The 10472-nt window shown below is 37.1% G+C and overlaps 2 protein-coding genes across 2 annotated transcripts in view; one reads left to right on the top strand and one right to left on the bottom strand.

Annotated features, from left to right (window-relative positions):
• The first annotated feature begins 8587 nt into the window (after positions 1 to 8587).
• Positions 8588 to 9315, top strand: LOC130232915 (cortexin domain-containing 1 protein). Its single transcript, XM_056462896.1, has one exon. The coding sequence runs from the start codon at positions 8639 to 8641 to the stop codon at positions 8816 to 8818; it is 180 nt and encodes a 59-aa protein (XP_056318871.1). The 5' UTR covers positions 8588 to 8638; the 3' UTR covers positions 8819 to 9315.
• The window catches only part of fah (fumarylacetoacetate hydrolase (fumarylacetoacetase)), a 44723-nt gene continuing 43288 nt past the window's right edge, over positions 9038 to 10472 (bottom strand). Inside the window, exon 14 of the mRNA XM_056462602.1 lies at positions 9038 to 9077. Within this exon, the coding sequence (XP_056318577.1) occupies positions 9038 to 9077 (40 nt within the window). The remainder of the gene's footprint in view (positions 9078 to 10472) is intronic.

The following is a 10472-nucleotide window of genomic DNA, read 5'->3' as shown; positions in this document are numbered from 1 at the left end:
CACCTTTCCTATGGTGGAGTCATGAACACTCACCTTTCTTATGGCGGAGTCATGAACACTCTTTGCTCCGAGTGCTCCGGTTACCCCCACAGTCCAAACACATGCATTATAGGTGAATTGAACAAACTAAACTAGCCATACTGTATGGGTGTGTGTGTGAATATGAGCGTGTATGAGTGTTTCCCAGTACTATGTTGCAGCTAAAAGAGCATCCACTGTGTAAAACTTATGCTGGATAAGTTGACGGTTTCTTGCGCTGTGACGACCCCTGACTAAGCCAAAGGAAAATTAATGAATCAATTAATTATTAAAGACAGTAATCAATACAATACCACACTCACTTCAGTTTCAATCCAACCATTGGGTAAAAAAGTGCAATTTAAATTAAACAAAAAATGTAACCCAATGCTTGGATTTGTCCATATATGACCAAACACTGGGTCAAAACAACCCTTAATTAAGCTTTAGAGTATAAAAACACAAATAATGCTAATCATTAATTTTCCTTCAGCTGAGTCCCTTATTTATAAGGGGTCGCCACAGTGGAATGAACCACCAACTATTCCAGCATGTTTTACACAGTGGATGCCCTTCCAGCTGGGAAACACCCATACAATCTCGCATTCACACACACACTCATACACTATGGCCAATTTAGTTTACCCAATTCACTTATACCACATGTCTTTGGACTGTGGGGGAAACTGGAGCACCCGTAGGAAGCCCACGTGAACACGGGGAGAACATGTCAACTCCACAAAGAAATGCCAACTGACCCAGTCGGGACTCGAACCAGTAAACTTCTTGAGTCCCTCCTAAGATAAAAGACCACCCTAATAATGCTAATTTGAAATGCAAAACTAAGCGTTTTACAAATGCAGGAGACCCCTATTTTAGAAACCCTTGTTTCCTTTTAATGTGGACACAATAAAATCGAGCGGAGCTGCAGTGAATGAATAAAAGAGCAGATATTGACACGCAACCTCCTTCTAATCCAGCAGCAATCGACTATACGCCTGTTCTCATATCTAGACATAAAAATAAGGAAATAAAATCCCAATAAAACGTACTTGGCACTTGGGCCCATCGATGCATCTGAATTAAAACTGTTCAGCAAGTGATCAATTATTGTCAGTGATCTGTACTGAATTGTATCTGGCTTAAAAGAGACTATTGTGTGCAGCCTTATCATGCAAAACATCTTCATCACTACGCACTTCTTTTAAATTACTAATAAGCCCGAACACAGTCATAAAGCGCGTTTAATGAGCTCATCAATAATTCATAAAGGCAATGAATGCAGCACACGGGATGATTACAAACTATAAAACGCATTACTGTACAACAGCAGATGACAGATAAACATTTAGTTCTTCGTTTTGCGCATTACGTTTCATTATTTATTCATTACGATGCCCAACGCAAAGAAACATACTAATGAAAAACATCCTCAGGGGAAAGTTACATGAAAAGTGATGGGTTACAAAGAGTAAAAGAGTTTGCGTGTCCAAATTATACTTACAATTACTTCTGAAGTTTGTGTTAAGAAACAATCCTTTTCAAATCACTTTTAGAAACTTTGTTTAATCTGGCTTATTTTATGGTATTGACTATTACTTTGTTTCTAAACACATGCTGTATCTAATATTCCTCTTAGGATGTTTTATTATTATTATTATTTCTCTATATGCAGTTTTTTTATGTACAGCACTTTGGTCTGTCTTGTGTCTGTTTTTAAATGTGCTTTATAAATAAATGAACTTGAAATTTTTTTGTATTAATCTTATGGTGGAGTCATGAACACTCGCCTTTATTATGGTGGAGTCATGAACACTTGCCTTTATTATGGTGGAGTCATGAACACTCGCCTTTATTATGGTGGAGTCATGAACACTCACCTTTATTATGGTGGAGTCATGAACACTCGCCTTTATTATGGTGGAGTCATGAACACTCGCCTTTATTATGGTGGAGTCATGAACACTCGCCTTTATTATGGTGGAGTCATGAACACTTGCCTTTATTATGGTGGAGTCATGAACACTCGCCTTTATTATGGTGGAGTCATGAACACTTGCCTTTATTATGGTGGAGTCATGAACACTCGCCTTTATTATGGTGGAGTCATGAACACTCGCCTTTATTATGGTGGAGTCATGAACACTCGCCTTTATTATGCTGGAGTCATGAACACTTGCATTTCTTATGGTGGAGTCATGAACACTCGCCTTTATTATGGTGGAGTCATGAACACTCGCCTTTCTTATGGTGGAGTCATGAACACTCGCCTTTATTATGGTGGAGTCATGAACACTCGCCTTTATTATGGTGGAGTCATGAACACTCACCTTTATTATGGTGGAGTCATGAACACTCGCCTCTCTTATGGTGGAGTCATGAACACTCACCTTTAATATGGTGGAGTCATGAACACTCACCTATAATATGGTGGAGTCATGAACACTCACCTTTATTATGGTGGAGTCATGAACACTCACCTTTCTTATGGTGGAGTCATGAACACTCACCTTTATTATGGTGGAGTCATGAACACTCACCTATAATATGGTGGAGTCATGAACACTCACCTTTATTATGGTGGAGTCATGAAGACTCGCCTTTATTATGGTGGAGTCATGAACACTCACCTTTATTATGGTGGAGTCATGAACACTCACCTTTCTTATGGCGCAGTCATGAACACTCACCTTTATTATGGTGGAGTCATGAAGACTCGCCTTTATTATGGTGGAGTCATGAACACTCGCCTTTATTATGGTGGAGTCATGAACACTCACCTTTCTTATGGTGGAGTCATGAACACTCACCTTTATTATGGTGGAGTCATGAACACTCACCTTTATTATGGTGGAGTCATGAACACTCACCTTTATTATGGTGGAGTCATGAACACTCACCTTTATTATGGTGGAGTCTTGAACACTCACCTCTCTTATGGTGGAGTCATGAACACTCACCTTTATTATGGTGGAGTCATGAACACTCACCTTTATTATGGTGGAGTCTTGAACACTCACCTCTCTTATGGTGGAGTCTTGAACACTCACCATTCTTATAGTGGAGTCATGAACACTCACCATTCTTATAGTGGAGTCATGAACAATCACCTTTCTTATTTCTTATGTTTTATTTATTAATTCATTACGGAAACATACAAATGAAAAACACCCTCAGGGGAAAGTTACATGAAATGTGATGCGGTACAAAGAGTAAAACAGAGTTTGTGTGTCCAAATTATACTTACATTTACTTCTGAAGTTTGTGTTAAGAAATAATCCTTTTCAAATCACTTTTAGAAACTTTGTTTAATCTGGCTTGTTAATATCATACTTATTTTATGGTATTGACTATTACTTTGTTTCTAAACACATACTGTATCTAATATTCCTCTTAATAAATGTTATTATTATTATTTCTCCATATGCAGTTTGTTCTTTGTGCAGCACTGTCTTGTTGTTTTTAAATGTGCTTTATAAATAAATGAACTTGAACTTTTATTGTATTGATTTTATATGTTTATTTCAAAGAGTGGCTCAGTGGTTAGCACTGTCACCTCACAGCAAGAAGGTCACTGGTTCGACTCCTGGCTGAGTCAGTTGGCATTTCTGTGTGGAGTTTGCATGTTCTCCCCGTGTTAGCGTGGGTTTCCTCCGGGTGCTCCAGTTTCTCCCACAGTCCAAACACATGCGCTATAGGTGAATTGAATAAACTAAATTGGTTATAGTCTATGTGTTTGAATGAGTGTGTATGGGTGTTTCCCAGTACTGGGTTGCAGCTGGAAGGGCATCTGCTGTATAAAACATACGCTGGATGAGCTGGCGGTTCATTCCTCTGTGGCAACCCCTGATGAATAAAGGGACAAAGCTGAAGGAAAATAACTGAATGAATGTTTATTTCATTATTTATTTATCAGACTCTGGGGTTGTCGTGTGTCATCATGGTTTTGTGTTTGTATGAATGACTCTGGGCATATTATAAATCATTCTTCTTTTAAATAGCTCTTTTGTTTACTTTTTTCTTTTACCGCCTGTATTATGATGGTGGTTGTCTTGTCAGTAGATATTAAAGGTACAAAACCAATTTTAGTAGCAGCACAGTTTACTGTGTTGAGTTTACTGGTATAAAATATAACTTCCTTTTGTTAAACTGCAGTTTCACTCTGTTTCATTTACCTTAATGTCTTTAATTAGATATTTATTATTATTTTATTTTACTATTTGTTTTGTTAATATGCTTATATTTTTTGTGTATTTTTACAGATTTATTTATATTTTCCACATTATGCACCTTTGATGATTGGCCCCTAATCATATGAATAAAACTAATAACAACTACAACAACAGTAGTAATAATAATATTAATTCTTAATATTTTAATTATATTATTATTATTATTATTATTATTATTATTATTATTATTATTATTATTATTATTAATAGTATTATTAATTATTCAGTTTTAGTAGCAGCACACTGTGTTGTGTTTACTGGTATAAAATTTAACTTTATTGTAAATTGCTGTTTACACAAAAATTTACCTTAATTTTGTATTAATAATTAATTCTATTAATTTTACTTTATTATTTGTTTTTGTTAATATGTATACTTTTTATGTGTTTTTACAAATTTATTTAAATTTTACATTTATTTTTCACATTATGCACCTTTGATGCCTGGCCCCTAATAATAATAATAATAATAATAATAATAATAATAATAATAATAATAATAATAATAATACATTATTATTATTATTATAAATAAAATAGAAATAATAATAAATTATAACAGCAATTATAATAATTAATTTTATCATAATTATTTATTCATATAAGGCTGCCTTCTGGCCTTCTGTGACCTCCAGTGAAGTTGAACCCTGTTTATTTTATGTCATTTTTTTAAACGAAAACGCCCTAGCGTAAACACAGCCTAGAGCATTAAAACGTCCTCCAAAATCCAACCCCAAATCAGAAAAAGTTGGGACACTATGGAAAATGCAGATGATAAAGAAAAAGTGATTTCTAAATTTACTATCACTTGTATTTCATTGCAGACAATACAACCAACATTATTTAATGTGTGTTTTTATAGTTATATATATATATATATATATTTTTTTTTTTAAATAAACACACAATATGATGTTGGTTTTTGCAACACATTTCAAAATTGCAACAGTAAAGCCTTTAGCAGATTGTAATTTTGCCATTCTTTTTCACAACACTAAAAAAATGTTTAGGGACTGAAGACCCCAAATGATAAAGTGTTTCAGGTTTAATTTTGTACTATTCTCCCTCCAAACATGTCTTAAGGTGGGAAAAAGTATGGGGTCTTCGTTGTCGTATTTTGAGCTTCAAATATGCGCAACACATTCTCAATTGGAGATAGGTCAGGACTGCAGGCAGGCCAGTCAAGTATCTGTATCCTCGTTCTCTACAGCTAGGACTTTGCAATGTGTGCAGAATGTGTTTTTGCATTGTCTTGTTGAAATATGCATGGGCATCCCTAGAAAAGACAACAGCATATCGTGCTCCAAAATCTCTATGTGCTTTTCAGCAATAATGGTGCTATTACAGAATTGCAAGGTACCTTTGCCAAGGTCCCAGACACAACTCCATACCACGACAGACCCTGGCTTGTAGACTTGTTGCTGGTAACAGTCAAGATGATCCTTTTCTTCTTTAGTCAGGAGCACACGCTGTCCTTTTCTCACAAAAAATACCTTAAATAGTGATTCATCTGACTACAGTACATGTTTCCACTGTGTGATGGACCATCCCAGATGCCTCTGAGACCAAAGAAGTTAATAGCGCTTCTGGACACTGTTAACATAGGGCTTCCTTTTGGCACAGTACAGTTTTAACTGGCATTTGTGGATGTAACTATGTATTGTGGTTCTTGACAAAGGTTTGCCAAAGTTGTCCTGACCCCATGTGGTGATATCGCTTACAGATGAATGACAATTCTTGATGCAGTGCTGCCTGAGGGATCAAAGATAACAGTTGTTCGGCTTAGGCTTGCGCTCTTGTCTTTTACACACTGAAATTCCTCCAAATTCCTTGAATCTTTTAATGATATTGTGCACTGTTGAAGGTGAAATATCCAAATGTCTTCCTCTCTTTCTTTAAAGAACATTGTTTTTAAATATTTTATTAATTCTCTCACATATTTGTTGGCAAGCTGGTGATCCTCTGCCCATCTTTGCTCCTAAAGGACTAGACCAGGGGCAGAGTACATGAAAACCATACTTGAGTAAAAGTACAGATACCTTACTCTAAAAATTACTCCATTATAAGTTACAAGTCACCAATTCCAATAAGACTTGAGTAAAAGTATTAAAGTATGCGATTTTAAAAGAACTCAAGTATTTTACTCATACTGAATGTAGGCTCAAAGAACACCAAGAAAGGTTTTATTTCCTAATATAGAAATTAAATTGAACACCTCAATGTTTCAAAATGGCAGAACAAAATAGATTTAAAAATAGAACAAAAAGTCTCAGTCAATGTTCCAAAAAGGCACAATTTTTCAAAAAAATTAATAAATAAATAAAATAAAATATATATATATATATATATATATATATATATATATATATATATATATATATATATATATATATATATATATATATATATATAGTAAAACATAGTAAAAAAATTCAGAGCTAAATTTCATGTGATTCACCTGTCAGTCTCAGAGGGGGGCAAAACTTTTATTTTGAGTAGTTTTTCAATTAATTAGGATGTTTTCTCTGTATTAAAATTAAACAAAGAGGAGCAGTATTATTTTTCAACTTGGTAAACGACAAATAAATTCAATGAAAAATACATCAGAAACGCACAGCTAAATGCACCTGATGCAAAATGTATAACTTCAGTTGCACAAAAAAATTAAGCTAAAACATAGTCATGTCGTATTGGTTTTTGCCATATCAGCAACTGTATTAAAAGCACTAAATTCACATTAAATTAGATACATTAAATAGACTCTTACTTCAATGTGTTTCCTCAAATTTGACGATAAATTCTCAAAAGCAGTTATTTTCGTGGTTCGTGGCAAACAAAGTAGACACTGCATCCTGTAAGAGCCATTCAGCATATCAGCAAATGAAAACCTTTCTTTCAGATAAGGCCATGGATGGTTTGATGTGCCGGCTCTTCGGCTTCATCACTGGCTGCAGCCATGTCGCTAATTAAACACCTGGTATTAGGCAAGCTGCTAATTCCCGCTAACGTGATTTAGCTCATAAATAGCATACAGTACCTTCAGCACCCTGCAGATGGTGATATCGCCTCGTCCGCCCAACAAATTAGTCGTGGTGGATAAAGCTACGGTCACACCGGGCTTTGTGTGTGCGAAATTCTGTCGTGCGGCGCTGCAAAAGGGGGCGGGATTAAACAAGATGATTAGAGATTTTAAAAAGCCAGCGATTGCTCCATGTTTTAAATTTCTGTCCAGAGAGGTCCTGTTTTGATCCTCGATTGGTCTCACGCAGTCAAGTGATGCGATTTCGCTGGTCAGAGTTCACCAAGCTTGAACTTTGCACCGCAGCAACTTGCGAAACTTGACGCATGACCCTGCATTTCCGTTCTGACGCATTCGTCTGCGTTTGAATGGAAGTCTATGGGAGGAAAAGACCAGTGTGACCGCAGCTTCAAGATGCCGACTTGTCGCGCGTAATCACAATGTAATGAGTAACCGTATGCATCTGTTCAAATGTATTGGAGTAAAGAGTACATATATCCAGTCAAAAATGTAGTCAAGTAGAGAGTAAAAGTTGCTTATATTTTTAATACTCAGTACAAGTACAAAGTAGCAAAAAAAAAATACTTAAGTAAAGTAACGAAATCCATTTACTTAAGTACTTTACACCACTGACCAGGGGTGAGCAAACTCGGTCCTGGAGGGCCAGTGTCCTGCACAGTTTAGCTCCAATTCTAATTAAACACACCTGCTTATAGATTTCTGGTGATCTTGCAGACCCTGATTAGCTTGTTTAGCTGTTTTTGATTAGAGTTGGAGCTAAACTGTGCAGGACACCGGCCTTCCAGGAACGAGTTTGCCCACCCATGGACTAGACCTTTCTTGGATGCTGATTTTGCACCAAATCATAATTACAATCACCCTGTTGACATCACCTGTTTCACACCACATCATTATTTAACCAATTTTACTTGATTATTAGACCTAAACTGCTCCTGTCCCAACGTTTATTTGAAGTGGAACCAAAAAAACAAACCTTATAGAATATATATTTGGAAAAATAAACCCTATATACATCATGAGGAACACATTAAATAATTGTTGTATGGTCTGCAATCAAATACAAGTCAAAGTTAATTTAGAAATCACTACTTTCTTTTGTTATTTGCGTTTTCCATACTGTCCTAACAGCTAAAACAACTGAATAGCAGCACAGGCAGAATGTAAAAACATGTCCTGATGTCTCTTATGATTCAACAACAGACCCCTCTAGATAACTTTAAGCTGTACTGACTTATACGGATTCATCAAAGCACTCAGGCAGGCGATTCACTCCTCTCTCCGTCTCGCCATCACAGATAAATGATCAGGATGGTGGCGGAGGCCTGGACTGATGCGGACAGACCGAAGCGATGGAGGAAACAACACCCGACCCTGCTTTCGTGGACGTGGACCAGGGTCTGACCCTGGCATGCATCGCCTTCCTCTGTCTGCTGCTGGTGGCCATGATCATCCGCTGCGCCAAAGTCATCATGGACCCGTACAGCGCCATCCCGACATCCACCTGGGAGGAGCAACACCTGGACGATTAGCGGATAAAACTCATCCAATCACATCATTTCCTTTTAAGACCTGCTGTAATAACCATGCACATGCTGTCCGTTTCCGGTAGAAACATGCATCCATCAATACCATGGGATATAGTCATCTTCTCGACACACGTAAAACACAAAAACCACATCGGAAAAACCAAACTGATGCTCCAGTTTTGAAGACATCATTATGGAAACTGACTTTCTAATTCTCTGCGACTAACGCTTGGGGTTCAGTAACATGAAATTCCCTCCAAAACTGAAGCACACAAAGTCAAAATTGGACCCTTTCAACCAATGGACATTCTTACAAGCAGTGCATCCTGAATTTATAACGTAAAGCAAATGTATATTTTTATATTTCATAATGCTATACGCATCCCCACCACACACTTCTAGCTACGCAAGCTCAATTTCGTATGCAAACAATGCTGTCACAAGGGGGCACTATAGCTAATAAAACATTGTCTTTTACTGTCAAATTTCTCTAAATGCTGGGACACACCAAGCTCATGATAAACAACTAGTGCTGATGAAAACTGACTGCGTTGTTGCCTTGCATTGACTCATATCTGCTCTCGTTTGGACCAAAAAGCTTCGCGTGAACACACCAAACAGACAGCAGCAGACTTATTTGAGAATGTCTGTTCTGCACCTGTGTGAAAGGATTTGCCTTTTTGTTGTTTTCGCGACTGTTTTTGCGTTTAGCAAAATGAAAACAAACTTCTAACGTGCATTCCAAAGCATAAACAAAGCCGCGTTCAGTACCATTATCACAGTAATTGTCACACCACAGAGGGATTCGCTCATGCAACTATGTTTGACAATCTTATAATACACATCGCTTGCAAATATTTGAGAAAGGTAGCAAAATTACAGCCAGCCTCTAAGTGATCCTTCTTGATTTGAATTGTTTACTTGCTACGTCACTTCAGTTTGTGCTCTAGCACTCTGATTTGTTGCTGAGTAACCAATCAGAGCGCTCTGTTGAGCTGATGACAGACACAGACTTTACATGTTGAATCGAGTCAATGAGTTCAGATGTTAACCCGATGTGTGGAACACATCCCAAACCAACTAGCCAGATCACCGCTTACCGACAGCCTAATAGCCGACCATCCGCTTGGTGTGTCCCAGCCTTTAAGCCCTAAGTATACTTTTTGTACATGTATATTGGCGCAAAGTTGAATGCACAGGCTTTTAAAGTATATTTCATTTGATAGCGTGCACGAACACAGGTGCTCAACACATGCACGCTAGAAAGATTCATGCTTGTCCAGTGTCTACGACTTCTCTCACTAGAGGTCTTTGCACACAGTCTGATTTTAATATGCAGTTTTTGTATTCTTCAAGCTAAAAATTTGTCACGCACAAAAAAAGTTTGATGCGTTTTAATGAATCTGTAATGACAAAAAAAACACTAAACAATACAAAATGGAATCTTGACACAGTGATGATCTCTTCTTTCTTTGAAAAAAGATAATGCAGAAACACACACACACACACACACCAGTGGCATAGGAAACAGTGGCTTGGGAAAGGTGCCAGGCACTGAATCCAGGCATACAGCAGTGGTTATCAACCATCTGCCACAATCCGAGATAAAGTGGATTATTTTGTGAGACAACATTCTAGATCAGGGGTTGGGAACCTT

This window comes from Danio aesculapii, chromosome 7, assembly GCF_903798145.1.
Source record: "Danio aesculapii chromosome 7, fDanAes4.1, whole genome shotgun sequence".
Classification (NCBI taxonomy): Eukaryota; Metazoa; Chordata; class Actinopteri; order Cypriniformes; family Danionidae; genus Danio; species Danio aesculapii.
The sequence above is the reverse complement of the archived record's forward strand: the minus strand, read 5'-3'. Positions and strand labels throughout refer to the sequence as shown.

Coding starts and splice junctions, on each gene's coding strand:
- LOC130232915 (XM_056462896.1), top strand. CDS start 8,639: ATGGAGGAAACAACACCCGACCCTGCTTTCGTGGACGTGGACCAGGGT.